Genomic DNA, 24373 nt, shown 5'->3' with positions numbered 1-24373 from the left:
CCCCCGAAAAACACCCCCTGGAAAACGTGCTGCCAGCCGCCTGAAAGCCCCCGGCAGCCACCCACAAACCACCCCCGAAAAGAGGGGGGATTCCACAGCTTACCTTAACCTCAAGTTGGTGCGCGGGGTCTGCTTTTCTTTTGGATTTGCATGTGGCGAGTGAAGAGCGGAAGTTCCAGTTACAAACAATCGAAATGATAAGCCAAAAACCTGAAATAGAGATATATCACTTTTCAAATTTCTTGTTTTTTAAAGTGTGTTTTATTATAAAGCTTTAAATAGTAAGAGAAGCTTACAAATTAATTATGCCCATACAAATTTACCTTTTTTATTTATTTAAACAATTTTATTCTTAAATTTTATGGTAAGTTTCATTTTGTAAATATGATACCTTTTTTAGCTTTTAAGGGTTTACAAAAGCTTCGCCCAAGGGTTAATGCTAGAAGAGTAGAGTGCGAGTATTTCAGCCGATTCGCAAGTTCCCGAACGACCACGATTCTCCGATTCTCAGCGACAGCGGAGAGCGGTGATTGAGTGTGAGAAAATTCTCAGAATGCGAATATGCGACGGCTATGGAATATGACTGTAGACTGCAGCTTGGAGCTTGGGGCCACAGCTAGTATTCGTGGGGATTTAAAGCTGGAAGGTCGAACAACGCGCTCGCCGAGCAACCGAACTATTTGAAAGAATCGAAACAACGACCTCTAGAAACACGCAAGATACCTTTTTTTTGCCAGCAGAAATACCTTTTATTTATTCGGATTTGGTGACAGTGAGAGTGTCGAAGCTGAGTGCGAATTGAACCAGCCGCAAAGTGAGGGATAAAGCCCACAACTTGATCTATAGCCATCTCATCCTCCCGCGAGTGCAACAGGGAGAGCGAGCGAGAGTGTAAGTGCATTTGTCACGTTGTTGCAAAAAAAAAACAGAAAATAGCAACAGGCCGGAGAGAGACCCATTATCATATTGCAAAAAAAAAACAAACAAAACAACTCAGCCCAACTTACATAAAGAACTCGGTTCATAACGCCTATATGGTGTACATATAGAGTGTTTATTAATAAGTGCCGACTGCACAGTGCACGTTGCACAGAGAGGTAGAGTTTGTAATCAACTGCAGCGTAAACAAAAGCCCCGAACACATACCTGACCCTACTGAACGATACTTTGCGATAAATATCAAATATAAAAACAACATTTCGATGGGCGTTTTGTTTCCAAACACTTTGTATTGTACTATATTATACACATATGCCGTTAATTGGCTTGAAACAAAGTCATTTACTGTACGTCTATAAGTAAATATGCCACTTAATCGGGTCACAGGATATTACGCATACGCACGGGTGAACTTAAAATTTCAGGGGATTTAAAAACTTGGAATTATTGCTGTTATTATTATCTAATGCTATCTTATAGCTAACAGAGGATGTATTATAGAGACCCTAAGCTCGCTTAAAATAGGATAGTTGGTGATTATTACTATTCATTTTTCAGCTTTTTATGTCTTAATATTATTTGGTCTTAAGGAACTATTCGGAACAATGCTAAACGATAAGATAATTCTATAAACATTTAAGGAATATTATTTGCATACGCCACGTATCACCACAAAAATATATAATTGTGTCGAACAGATTCGGAAAGTCTCAGACGGGTTATACAAGCGAAACAGAAATACATTAATAGCTCGTCCGTCCTTTTTTATACATTGTATGGTATTTTCCCACAACCCATGGCTGTGGCTCAGATCCCGAACCCCTCGGTTATGGGGCTGTTATCCACCGTCTGGCGCGCGCTACCTTCATTGCATTATCTAACATCGCCGCGAATGACGCACGAAATGCGAATGTAATCCTGCAATCCAAGCCTCCCGCAAGGATTCGACCAGTTGGCCCTCTTTGATTTGCTAGCGTTTGACGACTCTGCGACAAAGCGCACTGACGTGTGCGTTGTAAACTGGGTTAACTGTCGAATTATACAATCGATTTAGAGGCGCGTCGAATGGGCTATTGCCCAAAGTTTGGGCTTGTTAACTGTAGAAAGTAAGGAACATTTGAACTTAATTGGTTGAGTAGAGCATTGTATTATTATTATCATTATTACTACATTTCCTTTAAGCCTTTCTTCCCTTTTCTTTGATTACTAAGGAACATTATATTATTTTTAATTATTTTGTTGTTTTTTAAATGCATTAGTTAAGGTCCACTCTAATGCTCATACAATGTTTTTTTATTTGTCATGCACATTTTTTAGTACTTTTAGCTGACTTTGCTCTTATGTAATCGTTTGAAATGAACTCCATAACTTTAATTTTTTTTGGGTATTAATAAACTTACGTAATCATTTATGATTGTGTGAAATACGAGTTTCTTGATTAGCGAATAATGAGTTCTTTGCTTATTTGGCACTTTTTCACTGGACTTTCAAGCACACTGTGCAGAAAAGCTCCCAGGGGATTTATCTTTTATCTGAGCTTCAATGTGGGTGTGCAGCTGAGTGCATTGCGACTGCATAACGGCATCCGTTGGCGGGAACAACAAAAGCACGACGCACAACGCCTGCAGCTGCACGTGAATGCAACATTTTGCCTTCTCCCTCCCGCTCTTAATTACCACAGTGCAGCCTCAGTACAGACGACTTGTGTACAAAGCTTAAGACAATATAACTACTATTTCCGGGATAAAGAATTACAAATATAAAAATATTTAACAATTTAGTAACTGCTTAAAACACTTAATGAGTAGAATTCAAGATCCTTGTACTATAATTTAATATCTATTACAGAGTTTTCACTTTCGATGCCACCAATCAGGTGTTAATTAATGTGAAAATTCACTTAGTTTATGATTATTGTCAGTGTGTTTATCCCGTATCCCTATAAAATCCTAAAATGAGTCAAAGGAAATAAATCAAGCAACGTGAATACATTTAAATAGATATTTAGTACATACGATACATACGCAAATATTTTGATGAGGACCAGCGTCGAATTTTCAATTAATGGTAGGCTGCATCGCCTTTGCCACGAAGTTCCGATGTTTGTGAATCGCAACGCAATGCCGCAACAAATGCGTGATTTATTTCATCATTCGATTCGGAGGAACTGAAACTATTTCACAACACAATCACAATCGATTCACGTTCATGCAACGACACCGTTTTGAATGAAAGTACAAGTCGATTCTGCAATGCAGTTGGGCAATTTACAGAAGCTCCTCAAATTTCACAAAGACTTTTAGCGGAAAATTAATGGGTTACCGACTAAAGTGGAAATATAATATAAGTATAGAAATGTTTTGGAATATCTTATGATTATGATAGTTTTTTGAATTGCTGTTACTTATTGAGGTTTAAATGATTTCAAGTCCAAGTTATCAGTCATTTATCAATGGTTACCCTTCGGTTTTTCAGAAATCTCGCAAAGTAAATACTATATATCACACAAATTGGCAATATGGAGAACCTAAACAACATGGAGGGCGGCGAGTCCACGGAGTCCACACACAACACCAAGGTGTCCGATTCGGCGTATTCAAACAGCTGCAGCAACAGTCAGTCGCAGCGCAGGTAAGTCGTCTGCCTAATTGTCTAGTATTTAAGTCCTGCAAGCCCCGAAAAGTAGGCCACGATAACTGAGAATCTTTAACTAGTATATTCAATTAAATTATTATAGGCCGTTTTCTTGTCCGTTAGTTAAATTTAAAGTAGGATTAAAACCTTGAAATCGTATGGAAAATCATTGTTTGAAGCTTCCTTTAAATTTCATAGATAGACTTAAAGTTTTGTATAAAAATTGAGAAGAAACTATCGTTTTTAGCATTTCGGAATACTTAAATCAAGGTAGAAAATATTAAACATTTTATGCCATTAAGAAAAATATTTAGAGAATATTAAACATTATATGCTATTATAAAAATGAGTTTCATTTTATAATCAAATTTTAAAATCTATAAAATGGCTTACATTATAAAATGTAATATTGCTGTCAGTGCATGTAAGTTATAAGCTTTAAGGGCGAGGTGATGAATATTTTGATAGTTCGATTTGACTATCCTGAGCTATAACTATCCTATAACCCATTTATAACCTACCTACCTTTCAGTGGCAGTTCCAAGTCCCGGCTGAGCGGCAGCCACTCGTCCGGCAGCAGCGGCTATGGGGGCAAGCCCTCGACGCAGGCCAGCAGCAGCGACATGATCATCAAGCGGAACAAGGACAAGTCGCGCAAGAAGAAGAAGAACAAGGGGACGGGGCAGACGCAGGTGCAATCCCTGATCTCGGCGGCCGCCTCCCTGGAGGGGGGCATAGGTGGGGCGGAGGAGAAGCCGCCGCGGCCCAGCGGCAGTGGATGCGGGGACCAGCAGACGCTGCAGGACCACCAGCAGCACGGCGAGGATCGCGGCGAGGCCACGGAGCCGGCGGAGCAGCTGCGCCAGCAGCAGGAGGAGGAGGACGACCAGTCGGGATCCGAGTCCGAGTCGGCGGATCGTGGCGATCTGGGCGCGGCCAAGTCGGAGGCGGAGCAGAGCTTCCCCATCCCCTCGCCGCTGTCCGTGACCATAGTGCCGCCCTCGATGGGCGGCGGAGTGGGCGGCTGCGGGGGCGTGGGCCACGCCTCCGGCCTGGACAGCGGCCTGGGGAAGTTCGACAAAGCGTGGGGCGAGTCGACGCCGGGCAAGCTGGAGTCCATGGCGGGCGTGAGCGCCGCGGGAGCGTCGGGCGGGATCCCGGGCAGGGTGAAGGAGGACAGCTTCTGCTGCGTGATCTCCATGCACGACGGCATCGTGCTCTACACCACGCCCAGCATCACCGATGTGCTGGGCTTTCCGCGCGACATGTGGCTGGGCCGCTCCTTCATCGACTTTGTGCACCTCAAGGACCGGGCCACCTTCGCCAGCCAGATCACGACGGGCATACCGATCGCCGAGTCGCGGGGCAGCATGCCCAAGGACGCCAAGAGCACCTTCTGCGTGATGCTGCGCCGCTACCGGGGCCTCAAGTCCGGCGGATTCGGGGTGATCGGGCGGCCGGTGAGCTACGAGCCCTTCCGGCTGGGCCTGACCTTCCGGGAGGCGCCCGAGGAGGCGCGGCCGGACAACTACATGGTCTCCAACGGCACCAACATGCTGCTCGTCATCTGCGCCACTCCGATCAAGAGCAGCTACAAGGGTGAGTGGTGTGACTAGGTCTCCAAAGGCTTCATTTACAACTTACTCCTCTAGTTCCCGACGAGATCCTCTCGCAGAAGAGCCCCAAGTTCGCCATCCGGCACACGGCCACCGGGATCATCTCGCACGTGGACAGCGCGGCGGTGAGTGCGCTGGGCTACCTGCCGCAGGACCTCATCGGCAGGAGCATCATGGACTTCTACCACCACGAGGACCTCAGCGTCATGAAGGAGACCTACGAGACGGTGATGAAGAAGGGCCAAACGGCGGGCGCCTCCTTCTGCAGCAAGCCCTACCGCTTCCTCATCCAGAACGGCTGCTACGTCCTCCTGGAGACCGAGTGGACCAGCTTCGTAAATCCGTGGTCGCGCAAGCTGGAGTTCGTGGTCGGCCATCACAGGGTGTTTCAGGGTGAGTTTGTTAATGCAACATAAAGGGGAATCTTAGCATTTTTTATATTATTAACACTTTTCCGAAATTCGACCGTTCCGTTTCCTTTTCGCTTCTTATTCGCATTTACCGCAACTTTGACAACTTGAAGTTGGCTGCGCTGCGATCGATATCGATAACTGTTAACAGGGTTGCCAGATTGTCACATTTACAACAGATAAAAGTTTAAAAAGCCAACAACCGTTACTTTTGAATACTAGTGATTTATCATGTTATTTACCATATTTTTTATTACTTCACCAGGTCCCAAACAGTGCAACGTCTTCGAGGCGGCACCCACGTGCAAGCTCAAGATATCGGAGGAGGCCCAGAACCGGAACACGCGCATCAAGGAGGACATCGTGAAGCGGCTGGCGGAGACCGTCTCCCGTCCGTCGGACACGGTCAAGCAGGAGGTCTCCCGCCGCTGCCAGGCGCTGGCCAGCTTCATGGAGACCCTCATGGACGAGGTCTCGCGCGCCGACCTCAAGCTGGAGCTGCCGCACGAGAACGAGCTGACCGTCTCGGAGCGCGACAGCGTGATGCTCGGCGAGATCTCGCCGCACCACGACTACTATGACAGTAAGAGCTCCACTGAGACGCCGCCCAGCTACAACCAGCTAAACTATAACGAGAACCTGCTGCGTTTTTTCAACAGCAAGCCGGTCACGGCGCCGGCGGAGCTCGATCCGCCCAAGACGGAGCCGCCGCCGGAGCCGCGGAGCACCTGTGTCAGTGGCGGAGCCAGTGGACCGATGAGTCCCGTCCACGAGGGCAGCGGGGGCAGCGGCTCCTCCGGGAACTTCACCACCGCCAGTAATATACACATGAGCAGTGTGACCAATACGAGCATTGCGGGAACCGGTGGAACTGGAACGGGAACTGGTACGGGAACTGGTACTGGAACTGGTACAGGCACAGGCACAGGAACCGGTACCAAAACAGGAACCGGAACGGGGAATGGAACCAACTCTGGAACCACCGTTACCACCACTGGCACCACCAGCTCCTCCAGAGGAGGCGGCGCCGCCTCTCCGCCCATTACCCTCACCGAATCCCTGCTCAACAAGCACAATGACGAAATGGAAAAGTTCATGCTGAAGAAGCACCGCGAATCGCGGGGACGCACCGGGGAGAAGAGCAAGAAGTCCGCCAATGACACCCTCAAGATGCTCGAGTACAGTGGCCCGGGACACGGGATCAAGCGGGGCGGCTCCCACTCGTGGGAGGGCGAGGCGAACAAGCCCAAGCAGCAGCTGACCCTGGGAACCGGCGATGCCGGGAGCAAGGGAGCGGGAGCCGGCGGAGGTGGAGGCGGGGGAGCAGCAGCGGGCTCCGGCGGGGTGGGATCGGGAGGAGCAGGGGTGGCAGGCGGAGGAGGAGGAGGAAGCGTGCCACCGGAGGGCAGGACCACAACCACGACATCGGGAGCGGGAACCCCGGGCGGCGGCGGAGGGGGCGGAGCCGGAGGAGCGGCGGGCGCCACCTCCTCCTCGGTGGGCAGCTCCACGCCAGGACCCTCCTCCTATCCCTCCTGCACGCAGAACATCAATCTCTGGCCGCCGTTCTCGGTGGGCATCACCCCGCCCGTCCACTCCACGCACACGGCCATGGCCCAGAGCAGCTTCTCCTCCGCCGGCCTCTTCCCCACCTTCTACTACATCCCCGCCGCCTCCCTGACGCCCACCAGTCCCACGCGCTCGCCCCGGATCCACAAGCATCCGCACAAGAGTGGCGTGGAGCTGCCCACCACCTCGCAGCAGGCGGCGGCTGCAGCGGCGGCCGCCCAGGCCATGCCGCTCCAGTACATGGCCGGCGTGATGTACCCGCATCCCTCCCTCTTCTACACGCATCCGGCGGCGGCGGCCGCCACGGCCATGATGTACCAGCCGATGCCCTTCCCCGGGATGGCCAACGCCCTGCAGATTCCGGAGCGGCCGTTGGGCTCCCAGTCGGCGTACAACAAGACGGTGTATACGGTGAGTCAGCTGGATGGGCCAATTCCAGATTAACAGTCGATTTCTCAATGTCCGGTTAACTTTTGTGCTTGAGTCTCATTATCTGACTAAAAACATTTGACTAGAGATTATGTTCTAGTTACATTTTATACTGAATCGTGTGACAACAGACTTTGTAAACATTTTTCGTTCGTAAAATTAACATCATATTGAGAAAACGAACCATTTAACATCAAGCCAACCTTATCCAACGGTTAAAAAAGTATAACCTTAACGTGACATTGACTCAAGCACTCCCGATTCCCGATAAATTATCTGACAAAAAACATTTGACTAGCGGTTAACTGTCGGTTAATTAACGGTTAACTTACTATAACCTTAACGTGACATTGAGAAATTGACCACTCCCGATTCCCGATGAATTATCTGACAAAAAACATTTGACTAGAGGTTAACTATCGGTTAACTAACGGTTAAGAAACTATAATTTTAACGTGACAATGAGAAATTGACCCCTAGATATTTGGCTAACTCAACCACTCCCGATTCCCCCACAGGCCACGCCAGTGTCCATGACAAAGAAGGTGCCCGGCGCATTCCACTCGGTCACCACTCCCGCCCAGGTGCAACGGCCCTCCTCGCAGACCACCTCCGTCAAGGCGGAGGGTGCGGGGTCCAATGCGGCGGGTGCTGATCCCTGCAAGAAGGAGGTGGTGGCGCCCGACTCCTCGCCCATCGCGTCCGTGATGGGCGACTACAACTCCGACCCGCCCTGCAGCAGCAATCCCACCAACAACAAGGTAATTACGGATGCAAACCGAACTGGGAAATACTTGTACAGCCCTAATGATCATAATCAATCAACGGAAATGAAGTAGTACTAAGTACACCATTATCGTTCACAGAAATACACGGACAGCAATGGAAACAGCGACGACATGGATGGCTCCAGCTTCTCCTCGTTCTACTCGTCCTTCATCAAGACCACCGACGGCTCGGAGAGTCCGCCAGACACCGAAAAGGACCCCAAGCATCGTAAGATAAAGGTATGTGCCCGGGTTCAAGGCCAAGTCCAGTTGACAGCCAGTTAACCGAAGGTCTTATCCCACAGAGCCTCAGCACTTCGGAGAACAAGATCATGGAACACCCCGAGGAGGACCAGACGCAACACGGGGATGGGTAGTTGCCAAACCCGCAGTTGCTGCTGACCGACGTACACAATCGGGTGCACCAAGTCGATCCCTAGGACGAACCAACCAGCAAGCAGCAAACAGCAGGCACCGAGGACCAGCAGGGATCCTAGAGAAGAGTGAGCCGCTCGTAGTAGTCACCTAGTGCCAGTGCATCCCAGCTAATCCCGGGTTTCCCTTTCAGTTCTCCGAGTCTACGAATCTGATTGAAGCAACGAAACACCGAATGAGATGGTCCTTCAAGGATCTGTAAAATCAATGAAAACAGAGTATAATGTGTAGATCTCAAATCAGAAACATCAAATGTGTTAAAATTCTTCAAACACTGCATCTCAGCTTAAAATATTTTATTTATATTTCGTTTAAACAGTCTTATATTTATTTATTCCGTTGCGTAATAAATTGCAAAACTCCAAACCCCGACACTCCCCAGAATTGCGGTTTTGTTAATTGGGTATAGAGATAAGTACTTTATTTTGTGGTAGAACAATATTTCAAAAAGTAAATGAATATATAAAGTGCGTTCATTCCGCCTCGAAGAACTCGTCGTAAGGTATATTTTTCCACAGATTCTGCAGTATGGATCTAAAGGCCTTGGAACAGGCCTCGTTAATCTTCGGCTGCACATCGACGGCCAGGGTATTCCACTCCTGATTCAGAACCTTCAAGGTGCTCTCCCGCAGCTCCACGTTGTCGTTGAACAGGTTCGTCATGTCAAAGTGGCCACTGTGAAAGGGAATTCATTTGTTGAATACTTTTTGAATGCCACATTTCCGTATATTTACTCACCCCTTAATCTTGGTGATCGTCTTGTAATCGGTGATGTTGAGATATGTATGACCATCGTCCCGCTTGACTGGCTCCGCCATAATCCTCGACTTGGTCTGCACGTGGTCCAACCGAATGGTTACATCGCCCTTGCTAACTATGGGCAGGATGAGCAGCTTGCCGTCCACGTCGTACTTGGCCCGCACCTCCAGTTCGGGTGCATCCATGACCATGGTCAGCTTGAGTGGCTTGCTGAGGTCCTTGGTGAAGCCCTTCAGGCTCTTGACCACTGCGGACTTGGCCAGGTTGTACAGCTTGGCATTGCTCATCACCAGCTTGAACTGCAGCGACTCCGAGTGGCCACCGCTCTCGACGCGCATCGAGCCGAGATCAATGGGCTCCAGGCCGTTCACCTGCCGCTCCGGAATTCCCCTCTGGAAGGCCCCGAAGAAGGCCTGCGCCTGTGCCACGAAGCACGACTCATCTGCTACCTTGCAGCGTTTCAGAGGCGGTGCTGTGTTCAATCCGTAGATAAAAAATAGAATTTGTTTTATTAAAAAAAATTTTGTAACTGCAGATTAAATTATAGGAAGAAACTTATTTCTGTTCCATTTAAATCTTAAGATTTTTAACTTTGATTTTGTTGATGTATTTAAATATTTTAAAATTCAATCACATACCTACTTAAATATAGTTAGCATTGAATATAAAGTTTTTTTTTAATAGGAACTTTAAATTAAAAAAAAGATATATATCTTTATATATATATAGTTAATCCTTTTTCTCATAAAGAGACACTCACGGAATACATCGGAGGCACTATAGGGAACTATAGAACACAGCACACCGATAACGATCCATGCCGAAAACATCGAGACACCGGTAAACTGCATTTCTGTGTAATCCGTAATCCGTAATCCGTAGTCCGATTTCTTTATACCGATTTAGCTGGGCGACAACTGACTCCCTCCAAACCAAAGCCGGGCCTATTTATGCATCCTCCCGAAGCCGAGTGCAAGTTCAAGAGCGATCCGGGGAACAAATCGAATTAATTGCGCCTAAAGCCGACTGTACCGGCATGAAACCTTATTTAAATACGGACTGCAATAACTTGACTGAGATTGGAAAGTCCCCAACTTGATCAGAGACTATATTCTTTCAAATGTTTATTAATTTATATTATTCAATCCAAATATTGTACAAAATTAATGGTAAAACCAACAATAGATATTCCAAATTCAAATTATATTATTGTCAGATTATAAATTATATTTGTGTATTATTAGCAGAAAATTTATGAAGATTTCTGTTCTTTACATTTTCCTGAATACATAATTAATAAATTATAATTAAGGTTGGAAACTAAAGCAAGTGACATGCCGATATCCGATATGAAGTGAGAAAAGTTAAAGCCGCATTCGGCTCATACATAATTCGAATATGAGTGAAAACCAAGCGATTCTCAGCTGGGTTGCAATGGAGAACTGGTTTCTCTTCGCCATCTCTAGAGTTTCTATCATCTGAGTTCAATTTAGAAATGCACCCATAAAGGCAAATTTACGTAAATGTGGTAGACCCTGATATTTGCGTAACTGTGAAGATAGTCGCGTAAAAATGGTGTTTCCGAATGTCTCGACTTGGAATATCTGGTGGTAAGGTGTTGATAGATTAAATATAAATACAAAAAATGTTCTTAAATTTTTATACTCTATTTAAGGAGCAGATATTGGTTAATATTATAAAGTATATTATCTTTAAGTTACAATTAAATGAATTACATATTTATATTACATATAAGGAGGTATAATAATCCCGACCGACTTGGAGGGGATCGGTGGATTCCGCCATCAGGTGACCATCGGAATCGGAATTGGAATCGGACTCGGACCGGTCACCGGGTGACTGTGTGTGCTCAGCCAATTGGCAGTGCGTGTCAGGTTGTAGGTCAGTGTGGACAAGTGTGGAATTACACTTTGATCTCCTGTCATGTCGGTGCGATGACGCTGATTATACAGATACCCTGCTCAATGGCGGGTATTATGGTAACTTCGGCTTACAATGTATTATCACAGATTTGGTTTTCATTGGGAAATTTCCTTATATCCAATTGTGGACTGGATGATTGAGCTACCAGGAAATAACCATGATGGATCTTCAATGGACTCTACGATATAGCTTCGCTAAGGCAAACTTAAGGCAACAATCCCAAGAATCGAATAAAATACCCTACAAACAATATCCTTTCTAAACAGATTTTAATATATTGCTTTCAGCTCAACAATAGAAAAATTACATAACAATTTATTTGCCAGTCAAAGTCACAGCTATATTCACTTTCGATTTTCGATTGATTTCATTACTGAAGTTGGACTGTTTTATCCGTTAGGTAGTTGCAAATCGAAATCGCCTTGCCCGAGACGACGAGACGCGGCTTATTAGCGGGCAATTAGACAATGAATACGGCTTGGAATCATTTAAAAAGGTAAACAACTTTATTTACATTCAACGAACATGAACCAGGGGCGGACAACGGGCGGAAAGGTGAGCGACTGGGCCCACGTGGCGTATGATGAATGACTGTGACTGTGACTGTGACTCTTAACCTGAATCTGAATCTGAGTTCGACTCCAAGCCTCAGGCTTTCGTGGCGTCCGTGTCGCTGCCCAGGTTCTTCAGTGACTGCTCAAACTCCACGCCGTCCACTTGCCGCTTCCCCAGGTCGTAAGGCGGCGGACCAATCAGCTCCACCACCTGGTCGTAGTCCAGCGTTTCCTTCTCGAGCAGCGCCTCAGCCAGCTGAAAGAGAGATGGTGAGGTAAGTGAGTATGCAAGTAGGATATAACCGAAATATAACGAGCTAAAATAACTCGTTTCATTAGCCATTGATTTACTATAATCAATCATGTTCATAATCAGCTTTTTATAATTTACACCACAAGATCTCATCAAATCGAAGCTCTAGAGACTCGTATACAAAATAAAATATCGGAAATTATAAATAAAATACTAAGTTTATAGAATTGTTTGAGGCATAAATAAACGGAATATAGTAGTTTCTCACTACTAAATGGGAAATATTTAAATATTTACTGATATTTAATTGATAAAAATATTGTAGATATTAAAATCATTTTAAATCACTTGAGTGAGAAATTATAGGTAGATTCTAAAAGGTTTCCAACTTATAAAATTGTTTTAATCTGTTTATCATATTTCGGATATATTTTGGAGTCCTGTTTACACACTTAAAATTCTCTCTAATAAATTAAAAGAAAGTTAATAAAATGTGAATTGTATGGAAAAATCGTTCAATGCTTCTAGGATATTATCTCTATTGATTTAAAGATACGAACCTTCTCCAGCTTGTCGCGGTGCGTGGCGAGTATCCCCTCGGTGGTCTGGTAGGCGCTGGCCACCACGTGGCGCGCCTCGTTGTCGATCAGGCTCTCCATGGCCCGCGAGAAGGGCTTCTTGCCGCCGCTGCCCATCGCGCCGCCGCCCTCCGTCTCGTCGGCATCGCGGACATAGATGGGTCCCAGGGTCGCGTTCATGCCGAACTTCTTGATCTGCGAGTACGCGATCTTGGTCACCTTCTCCAGGTCGTTCTGGGCGCCCGTCGTGATGCGATTGAAGACCAGATTCTCGGCCGCCCGGCCGCCCAGCGCCATGCACATCTTGTCGAACAGCTCCTCCTTGCTGTACAGGTGCTGTTCGCTCGGCGTGTACTGGGCGAAGCCCAAGGCCAAGCTGGTGCGCGGCACAATGGTCACCTTGAGCAGGATGTCCGAGTTGGGCAGCATCCAGCCCACCAAAGCATGTCCGGATTCGTGGTAGGCGATCACCTTGCGCTCGGCCAGCGACAAGGCGTGCGAGCGCTTCTCGGTGCCGCCTGAAAAGGTTAGAAGCTAAGTATGTGCTCTGATCTCTGATCTGTGGATCCACCTACCCACTAGCCGCTCCACCGCGTACTCCAGGTTCTTGCTGCTGACCTCCTTTTGGGTGTTGCGCGCCGCATGCAGGGCAGCCTCGTTGCAAACGTTGGCGATGTCCGCGCCCGAGAAGCCCGGCGTCAGGCGGGCCAGGCGCTGCGAGAAGGTGGCGGGCGGCGACTCCAGCTTCACCGAGGACAGGTGCTTCTCGAATATCTCCTTGCGTTCCGCCAGCGTGGGCAGATCGATGAGGATGTGGCGATCAAAGCGACCGGGGCGCAAAAGGGCCTTGAAAAGGATCAATTATATGGTAAGTTCAATAAAGCTATGACCCTCACCTTATCTAGAATATCCGCCCGATTCGTGCTGGCCAGCATGAGCACGCCCTCCTTGGTGGCCATGCCGTCCATCTCGACCAGCAGCTGGTTGAGCGTCTGCTCGGACTCGCCCGAGCTGCCCTGGCCCATGCTCTCCGTGCCCGAGCGCTGCCGCCCGATGGCGTCTATCTCGTCGATGTAGATGATGCACGGCGCCCGCTTCTTGCCCTCCTTGAACAGATCGCGCACTCGCGCCGCCCCCAGGCCGCCGATCATCTCGATGAACTCGGAGCCGTTCATGCTGAGGAACGGCACCTGGGCCTCGGTGGCCACCGCCTTGGCCAGCAGCGTCTTGCCGCAGCCCGGCGGTCCGAGGAGCAGGGCGCCGCGCGGCACCTTGGCGCCCAGGCGCTGGTACTTCTCCGGCGACTTGAGGTAGTCGACGAACTCCTTCACCTCCTGCTTGGCCTCGCTGAGCCCGGCGACGTCGCGGAAGAGCACGCCGCGGCCGCCGTCGAAGGGATCGACCAGCGTGAACTTGGCCCGGCCCATTTGGTTCTGAAAGTAGATATTATTATTAGATATTCTTGGGACTAAGGAGCACGAACTACGCACAAAGGAATCCATGCTGAGCGGGCTCTTCATGCTCTTCATGCGCGTGGCAATGGAGACGAGCAGGGCGCAGACGAGCAGCAGCATGAGGATGCGCCCGGTGGTGTCCGTCTGGCGGTCGTAGGTCACCGGCACGCCGTCCTTGATGCCCAGCCGCTTCTCCACCTCGCGCAACTTCTCCTCGAACCGGGTGGCATCGGCCACCGCCATGTGGAAGATGCTGGACGAGACCTTGCGGCCCTTGATGACGGCGCCCTCGTGCAGAATGATGGTGACCATCTCCATGTCGGGCCGAATGATCAGCTCCTTGACCTCGCCCACGGCCAGCATGTGGTGCACGAACTCGTTCCAGGACACGTAGCGCGTGGAGCCCTAAAAAAGGCAAGGGAATTAGTTTATAGACAGCCTTCTAAGTGGTATGGGGTCACCTCTGGTCGCTCGGAACGCGGGGTAATCAGCAGGGAGAAGAAGGCCACGAACATGTAGATGGTGAAGAGCCAGAGGACCGCCTTGGTCAGCACGGAGCGCATCTTCTCGTCGTTCTCGTTGCTGTTCTTGTTGGGATCCTCGCCGGGTTCGCCGGCAGAGCTGCTGGGACTGGGATTGGGACTACTGGAGGCCTCGTCTTTGCTGCTCTCCTGTGGCTTCTCCTTGGGGGAACCTTCGTCAGTCTTGGCTGCGTCCTTTGGGGACTTTTCCGCCTTGCCCTCCGCGGGAGGAGGTTTTCCTGCGGTGCTCAGGCTGCGCAGGTGCATCAGTCGGACCTCCTGGGGCGTCAGTTGCAGCGAGCGGGCTATCAGGCCCACAATCGCCTTGTACTCCGCCTGCAGCTGCCTCACCTGGAAGAGGAATTGTATGTTTTTAGTTAAAGAATCTGGAGGATCTGACCCATTTAACGCACCTGCTGCCGGCTGAGCTGGAGGAGCGAGAGCTCCCGGCCAGTTCGCGGGGCCTGGAGCCCCGTGGCGCCGCGGATCTGGGCCAACTGGGAGCCACCGCGCTGCAGCATGTTCCGCACATGCCGCAGGCCCTTCAACATCATTTCCTTTCGAATCCCGAACTTCGGGCGACTACGTAACTCCTACGTAATTCTACTTCCTTGACAGCTGCCAATTGAGTATGGAGTCGATATCTCCTGGTAATACTGAACTACGGCCCGACGGCTTGGCTTTCGCTACCAATTTCTGCGCCTCGCTTTTGGCCAGCCCCGAAAAATGATGATTTAACTTAAATAAAAACACACGAAATTTGGTTTGCCGCAAATAGTAGGCTGCATGCGCCCAGAATCCGGAAACGCCTTGCCAACTGGTCACACTAAAATAACCGCTTAAATATCGTATAAACTATCGCATACACTTTAAAATAATTTAAGTAATTTAATTTAAACCCCCTTGAACTAAATCCAAATAAAAACCAACTCACATAAAAGTTAAAAAAAATATACGTATAATATATATATCTTGGCCGGTTCAATAAGTAAAACAATTCAAAGCGCCTATTCGATTTTTGTAAATAAAATAATAATAATAGTGCTATACAAATATTACTTCGTACTACATAATAATAATGTCACTGAATTGAGTAGCTAAATTTCTGTTCTGTTCGTTGAATGGCATTTGCTCAGTAGTTGTTGTTCACGGGTCCGTCGAAGGGGCCCATGCTCTCGCCGAAGTCCTGCATCTCCTCCTCCATAGCGTCGTCCAGCTCGTCGCCCACCTCGCCCTTCGACTCCGGGCACTTTCGACAGCGGCTCTCGTTGACGCCGTAGTTGATGCACGTGGAGCCCACGCACTCGCAGCAGCCGTCGTGGAACCATCTACAAGGAGAGATCTTAAGATAGAAAATCTATAAGACAGAAGATCCCCATCCCTATTTCTACCTTGTACTGCTGGCCCCTGTTGTCTGACAGCTGGTGCGGCACTTGTTCCACGACACGCACTGGTCCAGATATATCACCGTGCAGTTCACAGTCACTATGTTGTCCCGCTCCTGAATCGCCTCGTCCAGGTTCTTATCATTGGTTCCTAAATTATAGCATTGTAGCAGAGGAAAGCCATCATTAAGTTAGCACTCACTCAAGAAGTAATGACCGTCCTTCTCCAACTTGGGACCCTTTAGGTACTTGTCGAAGTCCACTTGAAACGTGAACACGTTCCAATTGTAGCCGAAGCTGTCGCCCTCATCCGGAGTGGCCACGGCGTTGAATAGCTCCGGCACTCCATCAAAGTCCTCTACGTGGGACTTCTTGGACAGCGAGTTGCGCGTGTCGTTGGGTTTCGGGCAGAGTTCTGGAAAAATTAGCGATTGATTTTGGTTATAATATTGAAAAATCCATACTAAAAGGTAAAATATTTTCGAAAGGAAACTGCACATTCCTAATATTTACGACTAGTTTCTTATTTTCATTTTTTTTAAACCACTTTTATTGTGCATCTGATAATTAAATTGATTTATTTGTATTCTGCGAAAAAAGACATGCTCTTCCTATTCTCATCTCGTGTGCACATTTGTTTTCATCGTCATGCTCGATTTGTTTATAAACAACATCATGTGGGCCAAACGTAAAATGCATTTCAAGAAAATCCGATCGGGATGATTACAGCCGATTATTTACTTATTTACACCATCAATAAACAGTTTTTCCTAGCTCATAACTGAAATTTAGATGATTGATTTGAGGTTACTAATACGAATGGTATGTAAGCTTAAAAGCTTGATACATTTTTAGAATTTTTATTATCCGAAAGTGAAATAATTTATTTTAAGTGCCTGCTTGACTAGTAATGGTCAAATCTATGAATAGACTGGGGGAAATAGGAGTTAAAAGCCCCTTTTCAGCGGCATAGGGTCTCAACCCTAGGCTTGAATCGATCGCCAGCTCAAGCCTGATATCGATAACTAGTTAGCACATCGCAAGCTCCACCGCCCCCCTCCCCACACACACACACACACACACATACTAGGTTGACAGCAACAAAAACAAAGCGATGGCCATCACATCATCGCTGGTGATCAAATACATACATATTTATATGGCCACTGGACACTGGACACCTCCCACCACCCACTGATCGGCGATCTTCGATCCCTTACCCACACAGCTGCAGCACTCCTCGTAGTTCTTGCCCAGGCACTTGAGGCACTCCTTGCAGCAGGAACAGTTCTTCAGCTCGCACTTGCAGCTCTGGGTGAGCATGCACTTGGAGACGATCGAGGCGCAGACGACCTCGTTGCAGGACTCCACTGTGCAGAAGCAGGCGAGGCCCAGAAGCACGATGGTGCCCACTGTGAGCGAGCGCCAAATTTCCATGGTGGCTGTGTGTGTGCGTGCACAGGGATCGGATTGGATTGGAATGCGCTCTTCCCGTGTGCACGTATACGAGTGGTGCTCGTGGCTGCGGCCGTGTGTGTGTGTGCGGGTGCAATTACAACAAACAACAATCACAATTACAGGCACACAGACACTTTTTGCACTATATATTATAGGTAATAAGCAATCTGATTCAGATTCAGATTCACACTCAGATTCGGAACGGATCAAAACAAAACAACAACAAGCGACACCACAACGAACACTAAACAGCAACAACTAGCGAGCGGATCGAACTGCTCGCCGCGGCAGCGACGTCGACGGCGGCAGCGGCAGCAAGGCGACTGCACGGCGACAATGTCTCTCTCTCTAGTTGTTGTTTTTGTTATTGCTAGGGCATAAACTGTCTCTTCGTTCCCCGTTCCGTTCCCACGAGAAACAACAACAATAGCGCCAGGCTAGACACAAACACACACAGCCGAGTACGCGAATTAAGCGCACACACCGAAGATCGGGCTCACACGCACACACTCACAGGCCAGACTTAGAAATCGGTATCGATGATGCTGACGCCGGCGCCGCTGCCTCTCGGTTGACAATTCCGGTACTATATACACATATATGTATCTGAATCGGGAGGATCGGAGATCGGATCAGATCGGAGGTGAGCGCACGCGTACGCCGACTGAATAATCAACTAGCCAAAGCAACAACACGGATCGGCTCGATACATACTTATGTGTGACGATCAAGTGGCTAGAGATGAGCGCCTCTGCGGTGACCGGGAAAGGATCACGAGAAGTCACGGCTAAAAGTAACGATAAAGAAGAGGTTTCATTTGTAGGGTGTAAAAATATACGATTCTCAAGAACGCATTCTTTTAATTTTTTAAAATGCCTAATATATTTAGAAATAGTAACGTTGTTTGAAAAATATAAGCAGAGTAGCACCAATTGTTAGATAATTGAAAAGTACATATACAGAAATCATCTATACTCATAAAATTTTCCTTGTGCTAATAACTATTAACTCCCTCTACTCACAGCTACTAATTATAAGCAAAATGTGATAAAAGTGTGAAATATATATATTTTTATAATCTTTAAACCGAGCTTACCACAACGTTTTTCTTATAAAACATACAAAATATATTTTTTCTAATTTTCCTGCTAATAACTATCGGCATCCCAACCCATCCCCACAACTATCGCCTCTCGATAGCACCGCTCGCATCTCTAGCGCAGCTGGGCCATCAAGACATAAACAGAAATGAAAAACTGAAAATCGAGGATGTTTATGTTCCGAAACTGTGCTGTTCTGCTGGTGATCGGCTCGATATGCTGCCTCCTCTACGGCCTCTTTAATCTGCACGTGGAGGTGGAGCCGAATGCCTGCCGGATGACCTACATGTTCGGCGAGCCCATGTTTGCGGTAAGTGCCAGGCAATAGATAAGCCAATAGAAATCTGATTAATACTCGATTTACAGAAAGTCGGGGTCAAGGGCGGCGATGAGTATCCAAATTACGGTCTGTACTACTACTACGAGGGCCTGCGACAGCCGCTGGATCCGCTGAAGCGCCGGATGACGGGTGCTCCGGTGATCTTCGTGCCCGGCAACGCCGGCTCCTACAAGCAGGTGCGCTCCCTGGCCTCCGTGGCGCTGCGCAAGGCGATGTCCGACGACGCGGGCCTCCACCTGGACTACTACACCATTGACTACGACGAGGAGCTGTCCGCCCTGTACGGCGGCTATCTGCCCCGCCAGCGGAGCTACCTGAAGCTCTGCATCCGCACCATCCTCTCGATCTACGAGGGTCGCGCGGAGCAGCCCTCCATCGTCCTGATTGGCCACTCGATGGGCGGCAAGCTGGCGCAGTCCGTCCTGGTGGATCCTTCAATTGGCCAGCACATCAACACGATTGTCAGCATCTCCACGCCCCTCGACCAGCCGGTGCTCAATCTGGATGCCCAGCTGGAGGGGTTCTACGGCCAAACGGACGCCGTGCTGGCCAAGCTGCGCACGGCCACGGTGCCCACGGTGACCACCAATGTGTGCGACAGCCTGCACCAGCGGCCGCCGAGTGTGCAGCGCATGGCCAGCCAGGACAGCTCGGCGCGGCTGGACAACGTGCTGCTCATCTCGACGGGCGGCGGCAACAGGGATCTGCTGGTGCGGCCAGGACTCACCAGCTCGCGGTTCAACGATCTGCACGCCATGGTAAGTGATTGAATAAGTGTTGCCTGGCTTATTTTCCATTTCCCCTCTTTCCACAGACCTCGGCCATACCCAGAGTTAGCCTGAGCTGCGACCATCTATCCGCCGTGTGGTGCCTGCAGTTCATGCAGGCCATCAACAGGTTTCTCTTCAGCATTGCGTATGTGCGCGAGGACCGCTCGTCGATCGCTTTTGGCACCAACAAACAGCGCAACCTGCAGTCGGCTTTAGCCACCTTTGTCGTGGGTTCCTAGCACTATTTTGTATATTCTTATATATCTATATATCATGTATATATCACAGAAACCGCGGAGACGGCAACAGAGCACCGTGCGATTCGGAGCGGCTGGAAATTGGCACGAGGAGCGGCGTCTCGTGATAAACAAGTACTTTAGCAACGGACTGAAGGGCATCTTCTTCGATTTGATCGGCTTGCAGCGCCAGGAGAGGTACAGGAAAATGGCCATTGAGGCGTTGAATGTGGATGACGAGGACTGGTTGTTTGGCTGCTCGGCCCAGGAGCACAACCAGACGGGACAGCTTTATTGGTAGGTAGATATTATAATTTATAAAAGTATCTTATATAAAAATCCCTCTCTTTCCATCCAGCGAAAGGGCCACCTCGCTGATGCACCTCGTCCAGCGGCTGCCCAACGAAGATCGCGATCCCCGCAGCATCGCCATCCTGGATCTGCACAACCTGCGCAAGACCTACGTGCAGTGGAGCCACGTGCTGGTGCGCCTGCCGCCGAGCGCCAAGCGAATCGGCTACAACCTGGACATCTACGATCCGCGGGAGCGCGTGACGGACATCAAGATGCCGCGCTGGTACACCATGGCCAAGCTGCCGCTGATAAACGAGACCCTGCAGGGCACGCTGCACCAGCGGCTGCGCGTCGCCGAGATGGTGGATCCGTACCAGAGCATTCGGGTGATTGTGGAGCCGCTGCAGTGCATCAGTGCGGAGTACCGGGTGACCGCCAGGATATGTGTGCCCTGGGCGGCGGGCTTTGAGCGCTTCCAGACCCTCAAGTGAGTGGGTTATAAAGTTACCGCTGTGCTTTATTCACCCTTTTATTTGGTTATTTCACAGATCGTTTGATCAGAAACCCCAGTTGTATGTAAATGTGCCGACTTTAGTGCCCCGGCATTACAATACCACTCTGAATCCGGTGACACTGGATCTTTACCTGGATCCCACTTGCCGCTATCGCATCAGGTGAGCACTAGCTACTCCACTGGCTACCGCCATCTCACTCTGATCCGTGTTCCCCAGCTATGAGTACTCCTACTCCTCGGCCTTGTCGCGATTGATTCTCGAGTTTTACGGCTGGCTGCCGGCCCATCTGGTCTGCGTCCTGCTGATTGTGCTGCGGAAGCAGGTGGAGACCTTCCACGAGGTGGGAACCTTCCGCAGCCTGCGTCCCTATGTGGGCTACCTGCAGTACACGTCGCTCTATGTGGTCACAGGTGGGGTTTACCCATGGCAGTAACCAAAAACATTTAATATAACATAACAATTTCAGCCTGTCGCCTGCTTAAGAAGCTAATCATCACCAGCCGCCTGTTGCCCGAGCCAGAGTCCCTGGACTACAGCATCAATGTGTCCATTGTGATCCACTGCGCGGCCATCGCCCTGTCCCTTTTGGCCACCCTGGGCACCTGGCTCGCCCTGACGCTCTACGGCAACGCCTTCTACCGCCTGGCCCTGCGCATCACACGCCTCTCGCAGCCCACCTCCAACGTGATGCTCTCGATCATGACCCACCTGCCGATTACGTTCGGCATCCTGACCATCGCCACGGCCATGGGAACCTGCAGCGGAGTGGGTCTGCTGCTGGCCTTTGTCTTCTACTTCCTGATGCTGTCGAATGCCTACAAGGACTATCTGGAGGACTTTCTCTGGCAGAAGGCGGCTAACTTGGTGCGCGGCAAGCCAGCTGCAGTGGCAGCGGAGGAGCCGAACGCAGAAGAGGAGGCTCTGGAAACGAAGCAGGAGCAGCAGCCGGAGGAGGAGGAACCGGAGCCCTGCGTGGGCCTGCAGAACTTCTCCTTTCACGTCACTCTGCTGCTGATGTTGCTCGTGCAGCTGCTGCTCAATGCTCCCAGTAGTTTGGCCTGGGTGCGCAGTCGTCGGTAGGTTTAAGATCCCAGCTATAAGATCATCTTTTAAGATACTAACTGATTGTTTCTTCCTTCAGGCATGGCATTGACTTGCCGGATCCGAGCTTGTATCCCAGTATCGTGGTCATGGCTTCACTTAGTTTACTCCTGCAGCTAAGGGCTCCCCAAAAATGGCAAGTACCTATACATAATCGTTCATTCGATCAGTTTTAAATGTAAACTTGCAGTCAGGGCTACTGGATGCTTTCGCTCGTGTTTTACCTTCTGGCCGGCGTGGTTCTACTGTACTGCCAGGCGGCCATCTACAGGCTGACCTATGTGATTGCCGGGGCCTTCGCCCTGCTCTCCGTGCACCAAAGTCTTTGGATATTATGGCGTCGTCTGTCTAGTCCCCAAATCTAGTTTGAATTTTGTTCTCCAAGCGTTAATTCGTTATTTATTGCTGCGTTAGTTGGTTCAGTTGCGTAAGCCAGCCCCGTTTGGGATCTCTCCTCCAGCGGGAAGTCCAAACTGGGCCCCAATGGGCGTTGCTCTCGATTTGCCTCGATCGCACATTACACGTATTAATTGTTTTTACGCCTGTCGCCGGCGCTTTAGGCGCTGGTTAGCGATACCTCGGACATCTCGGGCGGCCGCACGTTAATCTCCATTTGCGGAAAATGTGTGAAAATGTGCGAAAATGCCTTGGAACAGCCACACTCCCCAGCCAGACTGTAGTTTGATTTTAGCCAAAGACGTTACTTTTAGTATTTTATCTTTTTATCCTTTCCGAAATTATTTAATTCATAGTATTATTAATCCTTTGTTGTGGAATACATATCTTAATTTAAGATCATATGAGATTGAGTGAGGATTTTGTAAAGAAAATCTAAAGCAATAGAAATTAACTATTTTCTTTATTTTTATTGTTTGTATATTATTTTTTAATCATCCCCCAACAATCTGTATTCTTCCGACTAAGTAATAGACCTAATGTAGCTGCCAAGTGTCACAAACAGAAACAATTCGATGTATGTATAAATATTGTAAAATGTTTTCATTTAGAAAGTCCCTTGTTTTTACCCCTAAACGAATACAATTTTATACATTTGTAAACTCCGAAAACGAGTGTTTTTGCTGATCAGTTTAGATGGGTACGCAATTATGGATTCATCTTCGCCCACAAGGAGGCCGATTGGAACGGGTTTCGGTTCATCAACACCATCTACTTAATGTCTCATTTGTGCGACGTCGAAATCTGGATCAGTCGGTGGATCATAACACCCGGGAGACAGGAGGCGTGGCATCACGCAAACTGGGTGAGGTGAGGCCATTCCAGCGTCTACTGTGCCCACGGGAGTCGTTCGGAGGCAGGTTTCGGCTGTTCAGTGGCCAAACACGATGTCCCGATAAGGATGTGGCCACCAGCATATATATTCATATATATATAAGCGAATCGCTTAAGGAGCCGACATCTGTCAGCCTGCCAATCGTGACGAAAGTTGCCAATCGAGGAGGAATTCGAGGAGTGATATAAGCAAATTGCATTTCGCTGTCTCTGTCCAAACTATATTCATATCGGCATAAAGTTATAAAGTGCCAATTTCAATATCGGCCTAAGTAGTCAGCTACTTAGTCCATATTTTAATGGGGCAAAACAGTTGGTAGATTCGGGGAGTCAAATTAAATTAATTACGTGTTGGCGGTTGTGCAACACCAGTCGATAAAATGTATGCGTTTTTATGGTCTTTTTAATCTGCCGTGTTTGCTTTTTAACTATTTATTGATATTAAAAAGCCACAAGTTTATTATAATAAATGGGTACTTGATTTCGATTATATTAAAAACATATTTTATGATCCGTAAAGATGTTGGAAAAGGCATAGGATAGATAAGATTAGATTATTTCGGCAACTTATATCTGATACAGTCGCTATACTTGTAACTCTAAAATATTAAAAGTTCCCATATCGCAGAGTAGACGAGATTGATATGATTATGAAATGATTATGATATGACTATGATATGATTATGATGTGATTATGATATGATTATGGTATGATAGAATATACTTATGATACTTATGATTATGATACTTATGATTAATGTTGACTTTGGAGTTATCATATTAATGGTACTAGGGTTCAATACATTATATTCAGATCGTTCGAAAACGAACTTCCGATAACGTTTCCCCCAGTGAAAAACATTCTTATTTATTTTTTGGTAAAATATTTTATTGGCATAATAAAAAAAAAACAAATGCGACTGGTTAACAGGCCAAGGCATCTTATATGCCATGAGCGTATTACTATAACATATAACTTTGTACAGTTTAGCTTATAGAGAGATTGGCAGTACGATTATTGG

At 48.2% G+C, this 24373-nt stretch overlaps 5 protein-coding genes across 8 annotated transcripts; 2 read left to right on the top strand and 3 right to left on the bottom strand.

Moving 5' to 3' along the window:
- Positions 1-619: 619 nt before the first annotated feature.
- On the top strand, positions 620-9171 carry per (period circadian regulator). 2 transcript variants are annotated; one of them, XM_017151043.3, is made up of 9 exons: positions 622-891; positions 3415-3570; positions 4106-5172; positions 5226-5582; positions 5865-7579; positions 8116-8358; positions 8464-8604; positions 8670-8867; positions 8933-9171. In XM_017151043.3, the coding sequence occupies exons 2-8, from the start codon at positions 3458-3460 to the stop codon at positions 8739-8741; spliced, it is 3708 nt and encodes a 1235-aa protein (XP_017006532.2). In that variant the 5' UTR covers positions 622-891; positions 3415-3457; the 3' UTR covers positions 8742-8867; positions 8933-9171. The 2 variants fall into 2 exon arrangements, with proteins under 2 accessions (XP_070074578.1, XP_017006532.2); XM_070218477.1 differs by lacking the exons at positions 8116-8358; positions 8464-8604; positions 8670-8867; positions 8933-9171 and having other exon boundaries at positions 620-891; positions 5865-6182; positions 6259-6503.
- A 27-nt stretch (positions 9172-9198) lies between these two features.
- On the bottom strand, positions 9199-10477 carry dyw (daywake). The gene is made up of 3 exons (XM_017151044.3): positions 10319-10477; positions 9538-10030; positions 9199-9474 (listed from the first exon to the last, which is right to left on the bottom strand). Exons 1-3 carry the CDS (start codon positions 10407-10409, stop codon positions 9273-9275), a joined length of 786 nt encoding a protein of 261 aa, XP_017006533.2. The 5' UTR covers positions 10410-10477; the 3' UTR covers positions 9199-9272.
- Positions 10478-11756: 1279 nt separating this feature from the next.
- Positions 11757-15661, bottom strand: Spg7 (SPG7 matrix AAA peptidase subunit, paraplegin). The gene is made up of 7 exons (XM_017151192.3): positions 15276-15661; positions 14803-15213; positions 14378-14746; positions 13784-14320; positions 13463-13733; positions 12870-13405; positions 11757-12312 (listed from the first exon to the last, which is right to left on the bottom strand). The coding sequence occupies exons 1-7, from the start codon at positions 15414-15416 to the stop codon at positions 12151-12153; spliced, it is 2427 nt and encodes an 808-aa protein (XP_017006681.2). The 5' UTR covers positions 15417-15661; the 3' UTR covers positions 11757-12150.
- Positions 15662-15797: 136 nt separating this feature from the next.
- On the bottom strand, positions 15798-18404 carry cv (twisted gastrulation BMP signaling modulator crossveinless). 2 transcript variants are annotated; one of them, XM_017151213.3, is made up of 5 exons: positions 18220-18404; positions 17468-17689; positions 16450-16662; positions 16254-16398; positions 15798-16190 (listed from the first exon to the last, which is right to left on the bottom strand). In XM_017151213.3, exons 2-5 carry the CDS (start codon positions 17682-17684, stop codon positions 15995-15997), a joined length of 771 nt encoding a protein of 256 aa, XP_017006702.1. In that variant the 5' UTR covers positions 17685-17689; positions 18220-18404; the 3' UTR covers positions 15798-15994. The 2 variants fall into 2 exon arrangements, with proteins under 2 accessions (XP_017006702.1, XP_017006701.1); XM_017151212.3 differs by lacking the exon at positions 18220-18404 and having other exon boundaries at positions 17468-18188.
- A 479-nt stretch (positions 18405-18883) lies between these two features.
- PGAP1 (GPI inositol-deacylase) lies at positions 18884-23128 on the top strand. Of its 2 annotated transcripts, none has more exons than XM_070218150.1 (10): positions 18884-19115; positions 19172-19903; positions 19960-20142; positions 20204-20448; positions 20510-20932; positions 20994-21119; positions 21177-21370; positions 21427-22036; positions 22102-22201; positions 22256-23128. In XM_070218150.1, the coding sequence occupies exons 1-10, from the start codon at positions 18975-18977 to the stop codon at positions 22424-22426; spliced, it is 2925 nt and encodes a 974-aa protein (XP_070074251.1). In that variant the 5' UTR covers positions 18884-18974; the 3' UTR covers positions 22427-23128. The 2 variants fall into 2 exon arrangements, with proteins under 2 accessions (XP_070074251.1, XP_017006682.2); XM_017151193.3 differs by having other exon boundaries at positions 18885-19115; positions 22102-22197; positions 22252-23128.
- Positions 23129-24373: the final 1245 nt, after the last annotated feature.

Source organism: Drosophila takahashii, chromosome X, assembly GCF_030179915.1.
Source record: "Drosophila takahashii strain IR98-3 E-12201 chromosome X, DtakHiC1v2, whole genome shotgun sequence".
NCBI classification, from domain to species: domain Eukaryota; kingdom Metazoa; phylum Arthropoda; class Insecta; order Diptera; family Drosophilidae; genus Drosophila; species Drosophila takahashii.
Note: the sequence above shows the minus strand (reverse complement) of the source record. Positions and strands in the feature narration are given on the sequence as shown.

What these genes read in the sequence shown, in the direction of transcription:
- per (XM_017151043.3), top strand. Translation starts at nt 3,458, where the DNA reads ATGGAGAACCTAAACAACATGGAGGGCGGCGAGTCCACGGAGTCCACA. An exon ending in CCATCACAGGGTGTTTCAGG is followed by an intron (nt 5,583 to 5,864) that starts GTGAGTTTGTTA and finishes TTACTTCACCAG; the next exon opens with GTCCCAAACAGTGCAACGTC. An exon ending in CCAAGCATCGTAAGATAAAG is followed by an intron (nt 8,605 to 8,669) that starts GTATGTGCCCGG and finishes CTTATCCCACAG; the next exon opens with AGCCTCAGCACTTCGGAGAA.
- dyw (XM_017151044.3), bottom strand. Translation starts at nt 10,409, where the DNA reads ATGCAGTTTACCGGTGTCTCGATGTTTTCGGCATGGATCGTTATCGGT. An exon ending in TAGTGCCTCCGATGTATTCC is followed by an intron (nt 10,031 to 10,318) that starts GTGAGTGTCTCT and finishes GATTGAACACAG; the next exon opens with CACCGCCTCTGAAACGCTGC. An exon ending in ACGATCACCAAGATTAAGGG is followed by an intron (nt 9,475 to 9,537) that starts GTGAGTAAATAT and finishes TCCCTTTCACAG; the next exon opens with TGGCCACTTTGACATGACGA.
- Spg7 (XM_017151192.3), bottom strand. Translation starts at nt 15,416, where the DNA reads ATGATGTTGAAGGGCCTGCGGCATGTGCGGAACATGCTGCAGCGCGGT. An exon ending in TCCAGCTCAGCCGGCAGCAG is followed by an intron (nt 15,214 to 15,275) that starts GTGCGTTAAATG and finishes TTCCTCTTCCAG; the next exon opens with GTGAGGCAGCTGCAGGCGGA. An exon ending in GGGCGGATATTCTAGATAAG is followed by an intron (nt 13,734 to 13,783) that starts GTGAGGGTCATA and finishes ATCCTTTTCAAG; the next exon opens with GCCCTTTTGCGCCCCGGTCG.
- cv (XM_017151213.3), bottom strand. Translation starts at nt 17,684, where the DNA reads ATGGAAATTTGGCGCTCGCTCACAGTGGGCACCATCGTGCTTCTGGGC. An exon ending in GGACGGTCATTACTTCTTGA is followed by an intron (nt 16,399 to 16,449) that starts GTGAGTGCTAAC and finishes GCTATAATTTAG; the next exon opens with GAACCAATGATAAGAACCTG. An exon ending in ACAGGGGCCAGCAGTACAAG is followed by an intron (nt 16,191 to 16,253) that starts GTAGAAATAGGG and finishes CTCTCCTTGTAG; the next exon opens with ATGGTTCCACGACGGCTGCT.
- PGAP1 (XM_070218150.1), top strand. Translation starts at nt 18,975, where the DNA reads ATGTTTATGTTCCGAAACTGTGCTGTTCTGCTGGTGATCGGCTCGATA. An exon ending in TCGGCGAGCCCATGTTTGCG is followed by an intron (nt 19,116 to 19,171) that starts GTAAGTGCCAGG and finishes CTCGATTTACAG; the next exon opens with AAAGTCGGGGTCAAGGGCGG. An exon ending in GAGCGCTTCCAGACCCTCAA is followed by an intron (nt 20,933 to 20,993) that starts GTGAGTGGGTTA and finishes GTTATTTCACAG; the next exon opens with ATCGTTTGATCAGAAACCCC.